This window comes from Corella eumyota, chromosome 3, assembly GCF_963082875.1.
Source record: "Corella eumyota chromosome 3, kaCorEumy4.1, whole genome shotgun sequence".
NCBI lineage: Eukaryota > Metazoa > Chordata > Ascidiacea > Phlebobranchia > Corellidae > Corella > Corella eumyota.
Genome location: NC_137492.1, coordinates 1212368 through 1234416, shown reverse-complemented (window position 1 = coordinate 1234416; position 22049 = coordinate 1212368). Strand labels below are relative to the sequence as shown.

At 28.6% G+C, this 22049-nt stretch overlaps 1 protein-coding gene across 1 annotated transcript; it reads right to left on the bottom strand.

Annotated features, from left to right (window-relative positions):
* Positions 1-439: 439 nt before the first annotated feature.
* Positions 440-20484, bottom strand: LOC145744996 (protein unc-79 homolog). The gene is made up of 48 exons (XM_082562981.1): positions 20368-20484; positions 19915-20060; positions 19628-19754; positions 19284-19429; positions 18777-18848; positions 18103-18365; positions 17783-17880; positions 17373-17509; positions 17230-17296; positions 17104-17141; positions 16546-16649; positions 16290-16370; positions 15771-15866; positions 15578-15701; positions 14948-15040; positions 14817-14844; positions 13312-13487; positions 12856-12982; positions 12419-12534; positions 12144-12284; positions 11916-12073; positions 11565-11752; positions 11158-11339; positions 10589-10790; positions 10165-10284; positions 9659-9712; positions 9511-9587; positions 9051-9230; positions 8504-8680; positions 7998-8109; positions 7788-7857; positions 7406-7534; positions 6509-6641; positions 5990-6167; positions 5681-5766; positions 5305-5484; positions 5113-5181; positions 4641-4754; positions 4465-4569; positions 4249-4335; positions 3779-3868; positions 3471-3649; positions 2663-2875; positions 2493-2529; positions 1672-1848; positions 1229-1306; positions 851-962; positions 440-528 (listed from the first exon to the last, which is right to left on the bottom strand). The coding sequence occupies exons 1-48, from the start codon at positions 20447-20449 to the stop codon at positions 440-442; spliced, it is 5838 nt and encodes a 1945-aa protein (XP_082419107.1). The 5' UTR covers positions 20450-20484.
* Positions 20485-22049: the final 1565 nt, after the last annotated feature.

Here is a 22049-nt window from a genome sequence, read left to right as displayed (position 1 = left end):
GAGTTAAATGTTGAGACAACCACCAAGATAAGTACCCCTAAAAATTGTTATAAATGACATTATTCCATGGGTAAAAAAGCATGATTAACCCGAAATGATCCAAAAAAAGGACAACTACCCACTGCAATTTACCCCTTTACTTAATTAAACAACTAAACATCACAATAACAGTGGCAAGTTTTGAACCTGGAAATTAGTTTAGGTATTGTCCCTATGCTTATTGTTTAAATTGTTACCATTACTGGTGAAAAAACTTCAAAACTTACCTTAAATTTTCTTAAACATCTTGGTACACTATTTGATATTGTAAAAAAATACAAATGATATTGTAAAAAAATACAAAATAGCAATCCAAAATACCCAGTAGGTAAACAGTTTATTAAGTACAATCTACAAACAAATAAAATTTTACAACACCTAAATAACAGAGCAATTCCTCTTATATAATACAAACTAAACCCCCTGCTTCAATTTTAACAAGCCGGTTTTTAATTGATTCAACAATACTAGCCAGCTGTGGAAAAGGACCTACAAAAATAGTTGCGTAAAAACTTTTTAAAATGTTTTCTTTACCTTATTTAAGGGCAATACTAGGTGAAAAAGGCAGGAAGGAGTGTTTATTATTTTTAACCACAGTATTATTTAGCCAATGTGTCATTAATTGCAATAAATCATAATTAATTAGTGGTTTTGCAATAAATAAAAACTGTCATAGTGAAGCAGGTATTTATCGCAGGCAAATAATAGTTAAAAGTTGTGACCATATTACAACAATTAAAAAGCAGCCATAAGGCAGGCTATCAACCAGTTATCACAGTGTTTCTACAAAATTAATGATAATTAAACCAACCACTTTTAGTTGAACAATCTGAATTGACAATATTGAAATCCTTGCAAAGATTTAAGTGGATTAGGTCACTTTCGTTCTGGATGTCAAGCATTGGGGACCACATAGGATGCAGCTAAACAAAATGAATATTTTTCATTAAAACTAAGCCTTATTACCAATTCAAGAAAAGTGAGTTTTACACTATTTTTAAAGCTTTTTTATCTTTCTTATTAAAGCACATTAAAATACGTAAAAAATTATATATATGCCTTAAAATTTATTAATGTTAAAAGTTTGGTATTTTATAGTACTAGGCTCAGATACCAAAGAGTTAAAGAAAGGTAATTAGACAATCTTATAACACATTGTTCACACTTTTTCACTGAATAAGTAGTTTACCTTAAACAAGATGGAGGATTCATATTGTTGAAGACATAAAACAAGGCTGGCAATATGGCGGTGAATATTTAAGGAAACCTAAATATTAAGAACATTTAATCGAGCTAACATAAAACTAAAATGTAAATAAATAACTTTTGGCATCCTGTAATGGTTAACGCACTTGGCTTCACTACATGAAGTTCTAGGTTTGATTCCAACTGATGTTATGTTGTCCTGCCTTTGAATATAACACTATTAACAGTATGACCTTTTGCTAAGCCAAAAAACAATCACCAGCCTTATTATCCGGCAATATGATTAACAATATTTAAAAAAGGCAACTCGATACTGGGTCAGGGTAACTGATGTTACTCTATATTTAGAGTTAACCTTCCCACAACAAGGGTTAATTTATACCCACGTCCCCCCCCAAATATTAAATGCAAATAAATACAACTTACCATCCCATCATGTTCCAGTAGAACTAACATACTTGGAGTAACTCTGCTCCAGAATTCCATCAAATAATCTCCTACTGGGTTCATGTTACCAGTGGTGTTAGATGCAGTTGATTGTAAAGTTGAAAGGTTTGACCATGGGATGTGTAAGGACAACTGCTCACAATATACTGTCCATAACTGTAAACATCAACTTTTCAATTTTATCCTCAATGTGGGAAGGTCAAATGTGCGACCTAAACATAGAGTAACATTAGTTACTCTGACCCAGTCATAAGTTGCCTTTAGCAGTTTGTGACACTATAGATTATAATTGCCTGGTAATTAAGCTGCTGACTCAGCAGCCTTACTCAAAGGTGCTACAGCATTAGAGCAGGGGGGATTGAACCCAAAACCTTATGGTGGTGTAGCAAGTATTCTTACCACTACACCACTCTGCCGGTCTTAATAGCCACAACCTTGCGATTTAACTTAATAGTCAGTGATTTTAAATTAAAAAAAAAAAATAATAACAAAATATTTTTTATATATATATTTTGTGGAAAAGTCGACTTTATGGCCTAAACATAAAGAAACATGTTACCCTGACCCAGTCAGTTAACTTTAGCAGTATGGGATATCATTTGTTAAACTTGTTTGATTTTTAACCTTAGTTGGTATTAGACTCTGCAGAATTTCAAATTGTTCATAGAAATCTCTTTTAAAGTGCAACAGTATAGAGACAGTTAAGATTAAACCCACAACTTCAGTGTTCTAACTACACCACTTTGCAAGTGTCAAATAAAACGGCAGAGGCTGTTTTTAAGTATTAATAAAAATTTTACCTGACAAAATAGAAAAGCATGAAACAAAGGCATCATTCTTGGTTCCTGTTTCATAAAAAAAGTTTAATACAACTTTAAATAACTCATAAAGAAGCGATTTCAGTAAATTATGTTAGAATTATAAAAGACCATTTTTAATATTACTAAATTACCATTTTATTTTTAATTACAAAAAACTGTTAAAAACCTTAATTTTATGCCTATCCAGATAACCAGTTAATATAACTTGTAAATTTTTAGCAAGACAAGGTCCAATATCAAGTGGAAGAGGCTGCCAGACAATTTCAGGATTGTTTCCTTGTATTGCTAAGTGATTTAAAGCTCCTAACAATACCCAAGATAACTTCTTTATGTGCATTACACAATCAGCATATTCCTTGGGACTAAATGGAAAAATCTTTAAATTTTACAAATTGAAAGTTAGTTTGAGTTTGAACATCGAAATAGTTATTATGTTTAAGTTAAAAAAAATTGTAAAAAGTTAAAACACATAACATTAATAATATTCTAAACCCTTTAAGAGCAGGTTAAAGTAATATCATGAAGTTAATATTTTCCTAAACTTGTACAACTTGAGATTGGGCTGGGGTTATATCATGAGGTGAATATTATCTTAAACTTGTACAACTTGAGACTGGGTTGGGTTAATATTATAAGGTCAATAATGTCTTAAACTTGTACAATTTAAGCTTGGGTTGGGGTAATACCATTAGGTCAATAATATCTTAAACTTGTACAAGTTAAGCTTGGGTTGGGGTATTATCATAAAGTCAATAATATCTCAAACTTGTACAACTTGAGACTGGGTTTGGGTAATATCATAAAATCAATAATAAATTTAACTTGTACAATTTAAGCTTGGATTGGGTTAATAATATAAGGTCAATACTATTTTAAACTAGTAACACTTTTACTTTATTTTATAATTTTTTTATAATTATTTAACCCTGATGCTATAAAAAAAAACAAAATCACTACCCAAGATGCATGGTTAATAAAGGATCAAAAATCCATGGAAAATGGATTGGAAGATTTTTGTGATTAAGTTGACCGGCTACAACTTGGGCCACTGCCAACTTCACATTTGCACGATGACAATCTCGTAACAAACTCTTCTGTGATGTCACAAGTGATGTAGAAAGATGAGTTGAATCGGACTGGAATAAAACTCAAAATTTAAATTTTACAGAAAAATAAAATACTTTTTTCCACTTTTATTAAAAAATAAATTAAAACAGGTTATTAACATTGAAAATTACAGTTTATTAAAATAAAAAAATAGTTACATCAACTTGCGTAAAGAAGTCAGTGTCATTTAGAAATTCTAAACATTCGGAGAGGTTGGATCGAATACATTCCATCGCATAACATGGCATCTAAAACATAAATTAAATAAATACAAATTTGGAGTTATTTATTTTAATATCTTTGTCAGTGTACCAAAAGTTTTTCCTATATCATAAATCAACTAAACATTAAGTTATGTTGTTTTTACCCTTGATGTAGAAGGCTGACTTTATAGCGTAACTATAAAGTAACATTTGCTACCCTAACCAAATCTCGAGTTGCCTTTGTCAGTTTATGATATTATCAATTATAATTGCCTGATAATTAGCAAAACTTTGTATTGTTAACAGCACATTACTTAAGAGTGCTGTAACAGGACTTTATATTGTACAGCCAAGCGTTCTAACCACTACACTAATTAGCAGCAATATTGTAAATAAACTAGATTAAACACAGTGTAACAAGAAACCTTAATATTAAAAGTAGCAACATTATATTTATCAATTGTTTCCATTGTGGTTCTGTTTAAGGTGCTTCCCCCATCCACCAAAACAAACTAAAAAATTAATAAAATAAAACAATAAAAAACAAGACAATAAAATAAAACAAGAGTATAGTGTAGGTTAACTAAAAATAACATAAAAAAGGGGTTTGGGTTAAAACAGGTATCAATTTAATTACTTACTTGTAAAAGTAATAATAAATTCTGGTCAGAAATAACTGAGTTTAATTTCAAAGACGACATCAATTTGGAAATTACACAACGTGTCAGAACTACTTTGTCTTTCTCCTATTAATAATAAAATAAGCAATTATTATATGTACTTTTTAACACAAATGTAGATATAGTTTATAATTCACCTTGTTGAAGATGTTATTATTAGTTGAGCACAACAAATATAATTTTTGGACAGAAAAATTTCCGTTTGAGATTGAAACCGATAAAACTTTAGACAATGATTCCAACATAGTTTGCTGAAAATAAAATTAGAAAATTAGCTGTCACTGTCATTCGTGTACATAGTCTGTGAAAGTATCAAATATCACAACATGAAGTACCGGGGTCAATACCCGCTGCTTCCATGTTTTTTTTCTTAAGTAAGGTTCTAACAGTATAAACACCTGACAAGCCAAAAACCAATCAACAGGTTAATTACCAGGCAAGTTTAATAAATAATGACCCAAACTGTAACAAATTGAAAAATTAATTTAATGTTAGAGGTAAATAACAAACGTTTCTTCGTATTCGTTGAGAGCATGGGTTAAAACACTTGGCTTTATTATATCTGCAACTAAGATGTGACAGTAAAAAAGTAAATAAACCTAAATTTACCTTTGCAACTAAGTAAGTAGGAGTGTTTAATAAATAAATCATCACATCAAACATGTTGTCCAACTGATTCTGCAACAAAATAACATAAAATACAAAGTAACCTTAATAATATTTTGTTCATTTATTTTTAATACTTATTTAGATGTAATAATTATAAATTAAACATAACGAAAATTTTATAAAGTTACAAACCAATCCATTCTGTGTGATGAAATTGTAAACTTGATGAAAGAATTGAGTAAAGTTGGTTAAAATGTTTTGCCATTGTAAGTTAGAAGGTTCAAGTGTGATCAGTTTCAAATAAGTGGCAAGATTTTTGAACAAGCATTCTAATTTTGATTCTGATAAAGCCATGAGATCATCAGATAAACCCTAAGTTAAATTAAATAGATAAATTATTGATTAAAAAAATTTAACAAAGTTAAGTGGACGATATATATATGTGTGTATACTAATCCAGAATTATACAAAAAACTAATATAAATTTTTCTAAGCACATTTTTATGTATAATATAATTTTTTTTATGTATATACAATTTTTTTTTAATAAAAATTAATTTTTCCAAACCTCTAGAATATATTTAATAACATCAACGCAATTAAGCTTCTGATAACCCTTCAAACTGTACATTAAAATATACAGAAAATTATCACCTGAAAATAAAATAGAATTTAACAACTGAAAAATTATTTGCCAATTATTTTTTAACTTGGCAGAAATGTATTTTCTTTACAGTGCTGTACTCAAGAACTAATACAAAAAAAGCAGTGGTAATCAGCTAATGACCTCATGTTGTAAAATCAAATGCTCTAACCACTACTTTAAGCCGCTAGAAAAAAATAAGTAAAATGCTAAAAATCGTAATAAACTTTTTACCAGGTTGGAAATCCATCAAGAAAAGTTGAATAAATATTTTTTTATCTGCCAGCATATGCAAGATACAAATAATAGCTTGTTTAGACATTAGTATAACAGAAGTGCCGTGATACTGATGAGATCTGTAGTCAGATGTTAGCATCTTATCTTTACATACTGGCTCCAATATATTGGATAACTAGAAAAAAATTAATTTAATAAAAAACACAATTCTTTTAAAGGCAAAAAATGTATTTATAATTAATACAGAAGGTCAACTTCACAGCCTAAACATATAGTAACATTTGTTACCCCAACCCAGTCTTAAGTTGACTTAGCCAGTTTTTAATATTATTTATAATAATCCTGATAATTAGGTTACCAATTGTCTTTAACTAGCGGGAGTTAGTATCATAATTGCATTCATCAAAAGTACTATCACATGGAAACAGTGGGAATCAAACCTAAAACTTATGTAGTAATATTCAAAACTCACTGTTCCACATGGTCAATTATTTTAATAAACAAACCATAACCCACCAAAGAAAGAATAGTTGGTAGTTTTGGAACAGCTAACGCTTCATTGAAATGAACAAGCTGACAAAGATTAAGAATACACAAAGACAAAATATCGTTGTTATTCTCTGTTATATATTGCCCACAATTACCACATCTATAAAAAAGCATTAACAATTAGTTTAAAAAATGTCCTTATATTTTTGATTTAAATTGCTGTAACATAATATTTTTTTGTATCTATCTTTATCCCTGATGTAGGAAGGTCAAAACTGCGACCTAAACATAGAGTAACATTAGTTATCCCGATCCAGTACCAAGTTGAAGTTTAGTTGTTTGGGATATTATAGAGATTATAATTGCCTGGTAATTATGCTGCTGATTAAGTTCTGGCTTAGCAGGAGTTCATACCGTTTACATCGCCTTACTCAAAGGCGCTACAGCATGAGAGCAGTGGAGATTAAACCAACGACCTCATGGTGGTGTAGCAAGTGTTCTTACCACTACACCACCATGCTGGTTTTTTAACATAGTTTTCCTTAGTAGTATTAGGATTTATTTTATTTAAGAAATCTAAATTTATTTACTACAACCTGTTGATTATTGGTAAAAAATCAGCTTTATTGTAATTACTTTCTTGTTTGTCAACTGCTTCTAATAATGTTAAAATACAGGGATTCAAAAACTTAAATATAAAATAAGTTATGTTTTATTATCACTTTTAAAAGTAAAACCAATTTAAATTAAAGTTTTCTTACTTTTTAAAAGTTCCAATATTTTGCCTGGGTCTGAATTACTGACAGTAGTTTTGTTAAGAATATTTCTGGGTTAATAATAAAAACTCAGTTCAACTTTTTGTAACAAATATTTCATTTTAAATTCTTCAGCTAAATTAAAAATAAAAATTAAATAATTTCTTACTCTGTATCGTATGTTGTGTTATCATAATAACTCATTAAAGGATTAAAACTTTCATTCCTTCTTGATCCTGAGTTGTTTTCCTCCAGAATTTTATCACAACTTTCTTTTGTATAAGAATTTCTAACACTTCTGAAAAAAAATAGGTATAAGCAAAAAGCATTTTTACTAATTTATACAAAAAATTAGTTGATGCCTAACACTTAATTAGCAGTTTATTATCAGGCAATTTTAATTTATAATACTCCAAACTGTCAAAAGCAACTTAAGACTTGGTCGGGGTAACTTTTGTTACTCTATGTTCAGGCTGTAACTTTCACACATCAAGAATAAATAAAAATATTCAAAAAAATTGTTAAATTCATGTTTAATGAAGTAAAATAACCTTGGATTTGCAGATTTTAAATCTTTTTCAAGGAAGAATTTCTCACATAAATCATGTGTCAACTTTTTGCCTAAAATTAAAACAGAATTAATTATATATAATGTATAATATAAATCAATACATATAAATTTAAATTTATTGTTTGTTGATATTTACACACAATTAAAACACTGAATTCAAAAGTTTATTTATCATAATATTTAGTTTTACCGTTAGCAAACTGAAAAGTTTGTTCTTTCCCACATTTATGGAATTCAGATTCCAAACATTTTATACAAATATTAATCAAACGAACAATTTGATCATTTTCTGTTGTTTCATACTGCAGTAATAACAAATAGTATAATTAATTTAAAACTTTTATAGTTTAACTACACATATCAAATAAAAACAGTAAAAAAATAGAAAATAAGTTTCAAAATTGTAAATGTATACACATATAAAACTTGGGGTCTGAGGTTCAATTCCTAATGCCAGTAATCAATATTTTTGTGTATAAAATTAAACAATATATACAAATCAACAGTTTAATAATAAGACTATATTTACTAGATCGAAAAAAGTCAACTTAAGACTGGTCAGGGTAACAAATGTTATTTTATGTTTAGGTCAATAAAAAAAAAAACAAAAAAACACTGGCCCAACCTTTTTTTAATGTTAATTTTTACAACTCTTCAATTTAAGTGATTTTAGGTAGAGTTTAACATAGAGTTTACCTTGTACATTATAATCTGTAATGTTTTAAGCCACGATTTGATCTCCATACAACCAAGTTCATTTAGATTATATTGCTTCACTTTACTTGTTGTGGTTTCATTCAACACTGAATGTTCCAACATTGATAAAATCATTGGAAGTAAAATAATTCCAACTTCTTTGTTTTGATCAAGAATCTAAATAAGATGAAATTTTAAGTTTTATTCGATTAATAAACTGGCAGCTTGGTGTAGTGGTCAGAACACTTAGCCTCACTACATAAGGTCCCGAGTTTGATCCCTACTGCTCTTATGCTGTAGCACCATTCAGTTAGGTGCTATAAACAGTGCTAAGCCCAATTAGCAGCATAATTACCCCTGCTAAGCCAACACTTATTTAGCAACATAATTACCGGGCAACTATAAACAATAATATCTTAAACTACCAAACGCAATTTAAGACTGGATCAAGGTAACTGTTGTTTAACTATGTTTAGGCCATGAAGTCAACCTTCCTACGTCAAGAATAAATAAAACTGACAAAAAAGTAAAATATTAGTTATCTTACCACTGGAGCGCTGTTAAGAAATGTTTTAAATCCGACGATATTCCGAAGTTTTGTGGAAGTGCAAGTGAAATAACTAACTTGTTCAGTGTATTCAAATATCGACTGAAACTGCCTCAAAAATACTCGGAAAATCTTTTTTTCCGACTTTATTGAGGAATCAACAGTACAAGAGACCAAAAACTAAAAGTTTTACAAATTTATTGTTGGTGTAGTGGTTAAAATACTTAGGTTCTTAACATAAGGTCAAAGGCTACATTCCCACTGCTTTTATCTTATAGCACTTTCAGATAGAATGCTTTAAATAGATTAGTCAGAAATCAAATGGCAGATTAATTATCGAGTAAAGTACTTGATACTATTTAAAACTAGTATAATCCACTTGAGTAAGTTAGGGTAAGCAGTGTTTCTCTATGTTTGGGTCATTAAGTTTAAGTAAGAGAAATAAAAAAATTAAATTTACCTTGCAAACAATGTTCATTAATTTTGCAACAATTTCTTCGTCCATTTTCCTTTGATCCAGATTATTGACCTCAGTCTCTGTTATAATTATACAAAACAATTGAATAAGTACAAACAATAAAATAATATATAATTTGTTTAAACCTTACCCTTGTTATTTTCTTTTGATTTTTCAGTTGCTGGGTTGGATTTACATGAAGAACCTGAAAATATTGGGAATTGTTAGAAGAGCAATTTTTTTAATCCTGATGTGCAAAGACCAACTTTATGGCCTTTAAGTAACATTTGTTACTCTAACCCAGTCCCAATTTGCCTTTGGCAGTTTAAAATATAATTACAATTGTTTATAATTGCCAGATAATTAATTTGCTGATTGTTTTTGCATCATTAGGAGTTCATACTGCTTATAGCGTCTTACTCAAGGGAGCTACAGCATGAGAGCAAAAAGGCTTAAACCCAGGAACTCATGTAGTAAAGCCAAGTGTTGTAACTACTATACCATTTGTCAGGAATTTAAATTAGCAAAAAACTATTTTTAATTAAACAAAAACAATAAAAAATGGCATTGATAATAAACAATAACACAAGTTTTAATCTACCACCATTATTATGATAAAGTTTCTCATACAATATATTTATTATAGTTAAACAATACCTTCGTTATTTTGATTATTAATATCCTGCAAAAATAAAGGTTTATGAAATTCAGATCTAGCTTGAGCAGCATTTGCCAACATTTTTTCATCATTAAGTAAATATTTCTGACTGCAAGCACCTGATAATATAATAGGTTTTAGTTTAATCTTTACATCTTAGCAATCTTTAGTAAAAAACTTAACCCAAAACCCAACTGACAGGTTGATACATTTAAACAATATATCCAGTTTAATAATACTTAAACGCAACTTAAGATTAGGCCAGACCAAAAATAGATGCTAAGTTAATGTTATGTCTAAATCCAATATTTTTTGTGCAGAGTTTGTTTAAAGAATGGAATAGCCAACCGAGTGTATTATCAAAGCTACACTCTGGATAGAAAATACAAATTTAAACTGAATGAAAAAGGAAAAGTTTCTTACTTGATGAAAATGGAAAAGCAACGCCCAAACTTTTACAATAAACTGCTTCAACTGCCAGAATATCCATTGCTCGAGACAGAAACGAAAAATTAATTGGTTTGGAATCAGGTCTTAGTTGAAGAAGGAACAAAAGTTGGGAAAAAATAAATCTTCGGTCTTTTGAAGATGTTGAAAACACCAACTCCATGCATTCATATATTACCTAAAACATTTCAATTAATGCAATATATAAACAAGTATATAAATAAATTACTTTCTATCAATGTAAAATTAGCACTTGTTTTTTGGCAAATTTCATAGGTAATGCAAACTTCGGTGATCGAATTAATTATCTATATACAAAGAAGCATAGTGGACGATTAATTATAAAGGTATGTCTACTTTATGGGTCTACAAAATATAGAAAACGGTCGTTTTTTATGTGCAGGTAAATTATGGTGTATAAATTATGTCAATTTAATTTTAGAGTTTCTTGCTATTGACTAGTACCAATAAGATTTTTTTTATAAAACTAATTTTTTATTTTAAAAACAGCAGAAAAGGTATTCTTACAAAACTAATTTGTGTACCTTTAAGTTCTTGATGGACAGGGAATCAAGAATAAAACTAGCTTTGGTAAAAATCAGGTTTTTGTGATGATGAACAGAGGTTAACAAGAATGAGATGATATAAGTGAATAGTTTGGCAACTTCTTTTTGAATCGGAGGCTTCAAATATTTAACAAATTGAAGAAAAGCATAAGCTTGGTCAACTAAATACATAAATTATTTAATTATGAACACTACAAACTCTTGCTGGGCCCAATGAAAAACTAATTATCAAGTCACAAACTGGCAAAGTCAACTTGAAATTGAGCCAGAGTAACAAATGTTGCTCTACGTTTAGACCAGAATGTAAGTCTTTTTACATTAAGCATAAATTAATCCAAAAAAATAAATCAGCGTAAGTTAATTAATAATAAGTTTAATATTTTTACGTATCAACAGTTGATCTGTCAAAGCACTAGAGCCACTTGTTGAAGATAAATTGTTAACTTTCTTAAATGAGGTTTTTAATATTTCCATCAAAGTTTCGATACTCCCAAGTTTTGTCATTGTTTTAAGAAGAATTTCAACCAATTTTTGAACAGTGTTGGAATGTCCACCTTTTACTTCTCTCCATAAACTAAGAAAGTTAGTTTTTATAAAATCATTTTTTTAAACTTTTTACACACCATTTTTCATAATTTTTTAGCACCATTTTTTATAACTTTTACACACCATTTTTTATAAATTTTTACAAACCATTTTTTTTTAATTTTTTTTTTATCATTTTTTTTAAATTTTACCTTGGCAGAAATATGTCGTTGCAGAAAAAATGTAAAACAGGTTTTTGAAACTTTGACATTATTTGTAGAACTTCCCCATTTAGACAAAGTTGTGAGATTATTGAGATCACGTTATGTTTTATTTCATCGTTTAAGTTGTTAGGACATTGTTGCACAATCTAAATAAAAATCAAATTAAAAACTTAACCAAAAAATTCCTAAACTAGGTTTAAAATAAGTTGAACTAACTTTTAATAAATTATTGACAAGTTGAAATGTTGGTGGCAGAGAATTATTTAAACTATCAAAAAAATCCTTGTTGATATTTTCAATCTTAAATTGGTTATCACTGCTGCTCCGGCCCAACATTCTTCTGCGATTAAACTCATTCTAAGACAAAAATAATAAAAATAACCTTTTTATAGAAAAATGTACACTTTACTTTATATTTTACTCTAATTAAAACCTTAAATATAAGTACTATTAACTACAAACTGTTTAAATTTAAATTTATTTTAATTTACCCAATCTGGGACATCTTTAGGTAACATAAAAGAAATTAATTTCAACAAATCCTTGAAAAACATTTCTTTAAGGTGGATTTCAACTTTAAGTATTTCACCTTTTGCTTTTGCATCAGCTGTAAAAAAATGAACAATTTATCTATTTGTAGGCATTTTTTTTGATATATTTATCCCCAATGTAGAAAGGTTAACCTCACAACCTTAACATAGAGTAGGATTAGTTGCCCTGACCCAGTCTAGAGTTGCCTTTGGAGTTTGAGATATTATAGATTATAATTGAGTAATAATTAGGCTGATGATTAAGTGCTAGCTCAGCAGAAGTTTATATCATATGCATTACTTAGGGCTGCTACAGCATGGGAGCAGTGAGGTTTACAAAGACACATTAAAAAGAAAATAAAATATTGTTTTTTTAATAAAAAAGTAACTTAAAATACCGTCGCTAATTGAGTTGTTGTCTTCTGACATTATAGAAGAAGGAATTGATGAAACTAATTTGTTTAAAAGTTTTATAACATTGAGCGGGTAATTGTTCGTGTTTTTAATAAGGTTTTGTTGCTCATTCTAAATAAAAGTTAAAGAAAGTAAATTAAATAGAATAAAAATATGATCATTAATATCATAAAGTTTTACTAGTCAATAGCTTGGCCCACAAATAGCATTTTAATTGTTGTAAAAGGTCACAATTTTTAACTAATATTTGCACGCAATAATTTACCTACACACCACAAATGGCAGTTTTATTTATTTTATACGCCTTTAAATTAGATTTACAATTATAAATCATCTACCAGGCTCCATTATATATAAATTGTTATAAGATAATAAAAGACAATTTAAGATAGGTTGAAATTCCATACAACAAAATTTAGGTAAAAAATAAACACACGCACCTGTTGGTATATAATGTCGATTATATCAACATAACAAGCAATTATTCTTGAATTATTCCAAACTGAATGATTCCATTTATATTGTAATGAGGTCAACTTTTTTGAAGAAGTTTTCTTGTTACTTGTATGCACACGAACACAATAATTAGATTTATCACCCTGTGCTGATCCCCCACCTAATACAAAGTTAAATTTATTAGTAAAGTAATAAATAACCAGTAACTTGGTGTAGTAGTCAGAACACTTGCTACACCACATGAAGTCGTGGCTTTGATCCCCACTGCTCTCATGCTGTAACGCTCTTGAGTAAAGTGCTATAAACCATATGAACTCCCGCTAAGCCAATACTAATTGACAGCTTAATTTATTGGCAATTATAATCTATAATATCCTAAACTGCCAAAAGCAACTTAAGACTGAATCGGGAAAACTAATATTACTTTATGTTCTATGTTTAGGTCGAGCCTTCAACTTTTCCACAGCGAGGATAAAGATATGTATAAAAATATATATATATTTAGACTGAGTACAGTCATTAAATTAATGTTATTTATTAACAGATTTAAAACTAAGTTGAAGGTATAGACCAAAACTTAAAATTAATCAATTTTAGTTTACAGCCATTCAAAAATTTTAGAACTAAAAAAGTAACTATAAAAGTAACAAGAACAATATACAAATGTTATTAAATAATGATAATTGTAATGAGTTTGTTTCAGGTCATTAAACTACAAATGATATCTTAAAATTAATTTCGTTAAGTTTTTACTTGTTGCTCTTGTTTTAAAAAATAATTTTGTCCGGTCGCTTCTATAAGATCCAACTCTCCGGAAAGACTTTCTTTCTAGCGATTGATGAGTGGAATTTTCAGATAAATTGTGATTCGATGAACAACTTAAAACATAAATCAATTAAAATTTAATTAACTTTTTTTATTTAAATATTCGTGTGTGAAGGTTGACTTTACAGCCTAAACATAAAGTAACATCAGTTACCCTGACCCAGTCATAAGTTGCCTATTGGAATTTTGGATATTATAGAATAGAATTGCTCAATATTTAATCTGCTGATTAAGAATAGGCTCAGCAGGAGTTTATATAAGTTATAGCGTCTTACTCAAGGATGCTACAACGTAAAATCAGTGGGGATCGAACCAAAGATCTTTTGTAGTTTAGTCAAGTGTTCTAATCATATTACCATGCTGACTTTAAAATAAGCTTATTACATAGATATTTTAGTATATTACATAGATATTTTAGTAATTCAACTAGCATGAATGAAACTATCAGTAATTAAAAATGTTACTTAGTTTATTAATATTACCAGTCTACTGAGCAGTAAATATTCATGTCTTTAAACACATTTTCAAGATTAAAGTAAGACTTCATTTGGACAGAATGAGATTTTTCAACAAACTCTGTTATTTTTAAAAATGTGATAAATAGGAATTTTTGGTACAATATATAAATTTGTAATAGAAGTAATATTTATAAAATTGTATTTACCATTTGAAGTTTGTGATATCTTTTGAACCTAATATAGAATAAAAAAGCCCTTAATAAACCATTTCCTTATACCAAACTTTATTTAAAAATTGTTTAAATTTAAACAACTGTAAATACAATTCTTTTTTTACCTGGTTATTGAAAGTAGACAAGTGAGTTACAGCTTCTGTAAACATTTCATTGAGAGTTGAAAGTGGTATAAACACCCCAACTTTGCATAAAACCTAAAAAAAATCACTTTTATTAATTGTGAACTTATTGAGGTTTAAGGTAAGATTTAAGCTGATAACTGGGTTATTGTGAATATATTCAATTATTTTTAATTGAATTAAGTCATTTTTACAGCCCAAATATCAATTAACCTTTTATTATTTTTTGTTTTTATTTATTCTTAATGTAAAAGGTCGACCTTACGAGATTAGAGTAACATTTGTTGCTCTGACCCAGCTCGAGTTGCTGACCTTTTACGATATTATAAATTATAATTGCTTAATAATTACGTTGCTGAGTAAGTGTTGTCTCAGCAGTGGTTTATAATGTTTATAGCAGCTTACTCAAGGGTGCTACAGCATGAGAGCAGTAGGATTTAAACCCATGACCTCGCGTAGTGTAGCAAGTGTTCTTACAACTACACCATACTGCCAGCCTTACTTAACTACAGCTTTAAAGTAGTGGAGATGAAGCAATAGTGTTTTACTTAGGATGATTTGGCATGTAAGCAGTGTAAAAAATACAATAAATATAATTTTATACTGGTTTACCTGAAGCCATTCTAAAGCCTTCTCTTGATAGAAAACATGTTTTTGGGTGAATTGTTTGGAAACAAAATCAAATATTTTCTCACAATCAAAAGGTAAAGGTGACAAGCTGGTATCAAACAATGAACTAAAAATAATATTTCTTTTAATTAAAATTTACTTTAATAAATTATTAAAAAGTAATATATGGACTTACTTTATTTCATTCTCTAAATGCATGAGATCGGTTGTTGAAAGATTGTCAGTTAACGCCGACATCCAGAATGGCATCAAAGCATTCCACATTTCCAAACTAATAAAAATAAATTATTTTTAAAACCATTTAATATTTTTAAACTTGGTTAAAAAAATGCTAGCATGAAAAACTGGTCAGAACCAATGCTACATTACATGAAGGCCTGGTTTCGTTCCCACTGCCCTTGAGTAAAGCGCTAAACATAGTATAAACTACCGCTGAGCCAAAAACCAATTGGCAGATTAGTTATCGGGCAATTATAATCTATATAATATTTCAAACTGTTAAAGACAATTTGGAACTGGGTCAGAGTAATGGTTGTTACCCTATGTTTAAGTCGCCTATTCAACCTCCCACATCGAGGATAAAGATATATACAAAAAAAAGTTGGAAAAAACTTGGGTAAATAAAGATTATTGTGTGTATTTGATTAGGTAGTTTAGGATTATTTGTTAGGTTTTAAATTTTAACTACATTTACCTAATAATAGAATAAGATGACAAACATGTTATAAGATTTAAGGAATCCAAATAATGCCTCCACAAAGGTCTTACTGTTACCCTGGAAATACATAAAAAAAATATAAGCATTCTAGATAAAACATCAAAAACTAAAATTAAAAGTAACCTATTTATTAAACACTTTTGAGTGAAAATATTTAATATTTAACTATTAATTTAACTATAGTGAAAATATTTAACTATTAATTAGACTTATTTGAGTCTTTATATAATACCAATGTCCACAATGAAAAGCTTCTTTAGGAGGATTGGGTTTGAGACAAGAGAGAAAAACGTGGAAATGTTGAGTTGACATTTTTATTAACCAGGAGCTGAGATGCTACAAAAAAAGAATTAATATCAACAACTGGTTTTTAATGTCAGTTTGGTATGTTTTTTACATGCTTCACATTTCTTTAAATTGCAATAGACAGTAGGCTAATAAATGACAATATTCTTCTGGTATTCATTTAAAGCCAACTTTAAACATCAAATATACAGCGAAAATATTGTAGAAAGATCAGCTTTACTGCCTAAACATAGAGTAACATTTGTTACTTTGACCCAATCTCGAGTTGATTTTGGCAGTTTGAATTATTATAAGTTTTAATTGCCGAATAGTTAAATTTGCCAATTTGTTTTTGACTTAGTCGAAGTTGTATCTTTTATAGCGTGAACGGTGCTTCAGTATGAAATCATTAAAAAATCAAACTTAAAGTTAACTGTATGTATACACAAACAAGATGTAACACAAAACATGCAGTTAAACAACATTCATGCCACATTATTTATACCTTAAATTTTAACTCCTCTAACCTACTTCCAAAATCATCTTTAAAACAATATAATGTTATTTTAGCTTAAATAACAAAGTTAAAAAATAACAACAAAATAAAAATTAAAACATTTTTTAATACTACCTGCATATAAGCAAATATTTTCCTTGTACCAGCTCATAACAGCAGCAATTAACTGAGTTGCAATTTTCTGTTAATACAAATAGTTAATTTTAGTCATATATATTTTTTTAAATCAATTAACTGAAACAATTGTTAATATTCACATCATTCATTTTCGTTTCATTAGAACACAATGAGACCAACATCCAGATCCCAAAGTGATTTAAAGTTTGGAAAACTTTATTTTCAGTCGGGATTGTCAGACCAACGTTATGATGACATGCCACACAAGGATATAAGTCTAGATGTAAGTTAAAGATAGTTAGTATAATAAGTTGGTATATTTAAATGATATAATAAATCAGTATGTTTAATGTTCAATATTCTTGAATTTTTTGCTTAATAGGCTGGTAGCATGGTATAGTGGTTAAAACACTTGGCTTTACAACATAAGGTCATTAGTTTGATCCCCACTGCTTGCATTTCACATGATTATTCATGTTTATGCTGCAAAGAAAGCCTCTTTACATGAAGGATAAACAAGTTTAACTCCACTAATTTAAGTGGAAAATACCATAAGTATTGTCGTTCTCAGTTGTTAATTCATTGGTTTCATTTTGACAAGTTAAAGTAGATTGATTCGAATATATCATATCATCATCTAATAATAAACTAAAACATAAAAAATTTAAATTTTAAGTTATTGTGACTCGTTACTTAAAAAAATTTGGCCGCTTTAAAATATTTTAGGTATTAATAACATGCTGACAAACACACACTAGTTTTAACTACACAAAAACTAAATATTTTAACTACACAAAAACTAAATACTAGTTTCAACTACACAAAAACTAAATACTACTGTTACCTTACTTAAAAAGATAATGTATGTACCTGATAATTGTTCTCAAAATTGTGTTACTGACTTCATTTTCACTTTCCCAGTCACACAAAGGTTGTAACTGTAGTATGAGTTTACCGGTCACAACTTTGTTAAGATTCTTGTAACATTCTCCGCAATATCGAATAAATCGATTTTCCAAAACTTGTTGTCGAACACTGCAAGCAGGTTTGCCATCATTTAAAGTTTTAAGATGACCATGTTGCTGACCAGTGGATAGGATAACAGTTGCCACAACTTCTTTAGATAAACAATTCTAAAAAATAATTGTCATTAATAAACTAGTTAATAGTTCCACCTTGCAGTTGTGATTAATTTGGTCGCAACTCTTAACAGATATTTGCAAGTGATAACTCATCTATACACCACAAATAACAGTTTATTTAATTTGTAGGCTTATAAATTGAACAGATATACATAAAATAAAGCTCACTAAGCTCTGTTATATATAGACAATTAAATTTTCCTATTGTATACCCTATTTATAGAAAGGAATAATAAAGCAAATATTATATATACAAAAATTGTAACTTGTTTGTTTTTTAAAAAGTCAACCCATTCTAAGAGCGATTTAACAAAGCTTATGTCCTAAGGTTAGAAAGTTAACTAGGCTATATATTCCAGTAACAATAATGAAAAAATTAGATTTATTCAAGATAATATTTACCTTATTCTCGCATAGGTAACTGATGTTAGCAACAGGCAACATTAATCGATGATAATATGGGGGAAGGATTGACTGCAAAAGACATTTAATGATTTTAAAATATAAAGAATTTTAAATAGGCTTTCGATTACCAAAAATACTATGTACGTTTATATTATATAAATAAATAATAAGTTTAAGAATGGTATTGAAAAGAAATAATACACCACACATGAGGTCGTGGGTTCAATCTCCACTGCTGTCATGTTGTAGCTCCCTTAAGTAAGGCACTATAAACTGTATGAACTTGTGTTGAGCCAGCGTTTAACCAACAGTATATTATTTGGGCAATTATAATCTATGTAATATCCCAAACAGTTAAAGGCAACTTGAGACTGGGTCTTAGCAACTGTTACTTTATGTTTAAGTCGTGCATTTAACCTTCCCACATCGAGGATTAAGATATATACAAAATAAAATCTAACCTCCAACAAAATGTATAAAGTATTTTTATCAATTTAACTTTACCTGGTAGCAAGAATGACATATATACAAAGCAGAAGGTTGTTCTGCATATTTTGCGGCATAGAATGGATCAATTACCATAACAGAAGCTGCACTGTTCTTTAATACTGACTGACAGGTCAGATTCTCACAAAGAATATTTTGATACACTACAAATATAAAGCAAAATTTTAAAAAAATTAGCCTTATGTTAAGGCTTTAAAGTTGTCTTTTTCTACCTAAATTAAATATTAAACTTCAAAAAAATTGGCTACTATTGAGCTATTGTTACCACTGGCTTATAGGTAGTAACAACATTAGGCTGTAAATTCATTATTCTTACATTATTAATAATTTGGAAAACTTACAATACTCATTAGAAATGGAATGATCTAAATCATGAGATGGTCTTAAGTTCGGCCAATAATGAAACAATAGTTGGGTTGCATAAACTTTAGTGGCTCCATTAGAGTAAGATATAATACTCATCAAATCCTAAAACAGTTTTTATTGAATAATATATTAGTTAACATAAAAAATACATCTTTTCATATAATAAATTGTCACAAAAAATATATATAATAAATTTTTATTAAATAAATACATATATTTACTTTCGATAGCCTAATCTTTTATAAATTGTTTTAATTTTTACCTTCCAAATATCCAATTTAAAGAGCATTAAAGTCTCAACAAGTTGAAAGTGAAGTGATTTATTTTGAACATTGTTCACAACTATCATAATTATACTTGGTATGTCATCGTAACATGGACAATTTGAATCCTTATCAGTAAGGGTACCTAAAAATCAAAAAATATCAAAAAACTTGATAATTTAAATTTTACAAATTTGTATATTAGATTTGAAGCAGTAAAATGGCCTCTACAGTCTGAGCTTTTACTTTACATTAACCAAAATGTTAAGAGCATTTTTAATTGCAGCGGTATATTAATATTTATCCCAAAAAATCATGTAATATGGTACAGCGATGAGCTACTTACATTTATAAGGCTACTGCCAGTATAGGCTACTATACTTTTAGCTATTATAACTTATGTACTATTTACTACAACAATATTATTACAGCAAATACAGTTATATACTTACCAAAACAGAATGGAATAATAGTTTTACACAACATTTTGATCACACATTCTTGCAACTCGGCTAAACTTGAATCAAATTCCATTAAAAATCCAGTCACAACAGCTGGCAAGTCTTTAAGTACTGCTTCATCAGTAAACACAACCACCAGGCTTAAGCAGTCTAGCAAAGTCTGTGGCAAATCTAAAAGCAAAAAACTTTTTAAATGTTAGATAAATTTTTCCATATATTGGTACTCCCCTTATAACATTTTTTAGTCTTATCAGTAACTGTATTCATTATTATAAAAAAAAGTACAGCCAATCCAGTAAACAAATCACACAAGCAGCCTCAATTTACACAGTAAGAACTAAAACCCTAAAATTTTCAAACTACCCAAAAATTAAACTAAACTAACCTATATAAACCTATTTTAAATCCTTACCATGATTAACTGATTTGAAGAACGACAACTTATGCAGAAACATAAGCAAAATATCAAATAATCCATCATAAGGAAGTGTTGGAAAAGTAGATTTTACATTTTTTAGTTTCCACCATTTCTCGTTATTATTTGGTTGGTTTTGTTGGAAGACCAGAGTAGGTGAAACACCTTTTAAAATTCTGAAACAAATGACTGTTTGTAATACAATTAAAGCTACAGGCATTAATATAAACTTACACAATTACAACCCTAAAACAAAAAAACACATTCTAACTTATATTGGGTCTAACATTAAAAACAAACCAGAAATTTAAAAGTTAATAAAAACTATGAGAGCATTTTTAAAACATAATTTAAAAATTAAAAAGGTGTTAGTTATATATCACTCACCCAACCAGGACTTTATTAAAGTACTTTAAAGTGATGTAGATGTTATCTGGTGGGCTGGCATTGCTGGAATTCCAAGCAAAAGAACGAAAAAAATCGTGGAGATATTCGACCTTAGTTCGAACTGAAACAAAGATTATAACAATATTTAGTAGTATAAATATTCACATACCCTTATTAGAAATATCTAAGAGTTAACAAAGCTTTACTTTAAATGATTATAAAAATCGCTAGTTCGCGAAGAACCAGTTGAAATATTCTATTTAAAAAATTACTTACAAAAATCCGCCTTTATTGACATATTTCCAATCTTCTGCATCAAATGTAAGTTTTGTGAAGTATGTCAACCACTAATTACTCGATTAATACTTATTTTTTTGTAATAATTAGGCTAAAAATTAAAAAAAAAACTTAAAAATTGATATTAGCTTTCAGATGACGTGGCCTCGTTTTACCGCTCAAAAGTAATTGTGGTAATCGCATTTTATATATATTTATTTTATAGATTACTAGAAGTATCATTTAAATTTTCTGAACTATAAAATATCTGGCTTCTATAAAAAATAAAAAATAAAAATAAAATATAGTAAAACAATAATATTAAAAACTATAATATAGTTGTTAAGTTTAAACAAGTACAAACGTAAAATAGTTTGTTAAAATTTTAATCTTAGTTGTTATAAATAACATCTTCTACGATTTTCTTTCTAACATTTGCCTTGTCTATCTACTTAAAAGACGCTTGCTAAAAAACAATTTGATTATGAACGCTGAAATTTTATTAACGATCAATAAAATCAATATTATTCTTACAGCTACTGCGTTTTTTTTAAAGGAAACTGTCAGAATTTGACTCTGATTAAATTAAATCTCA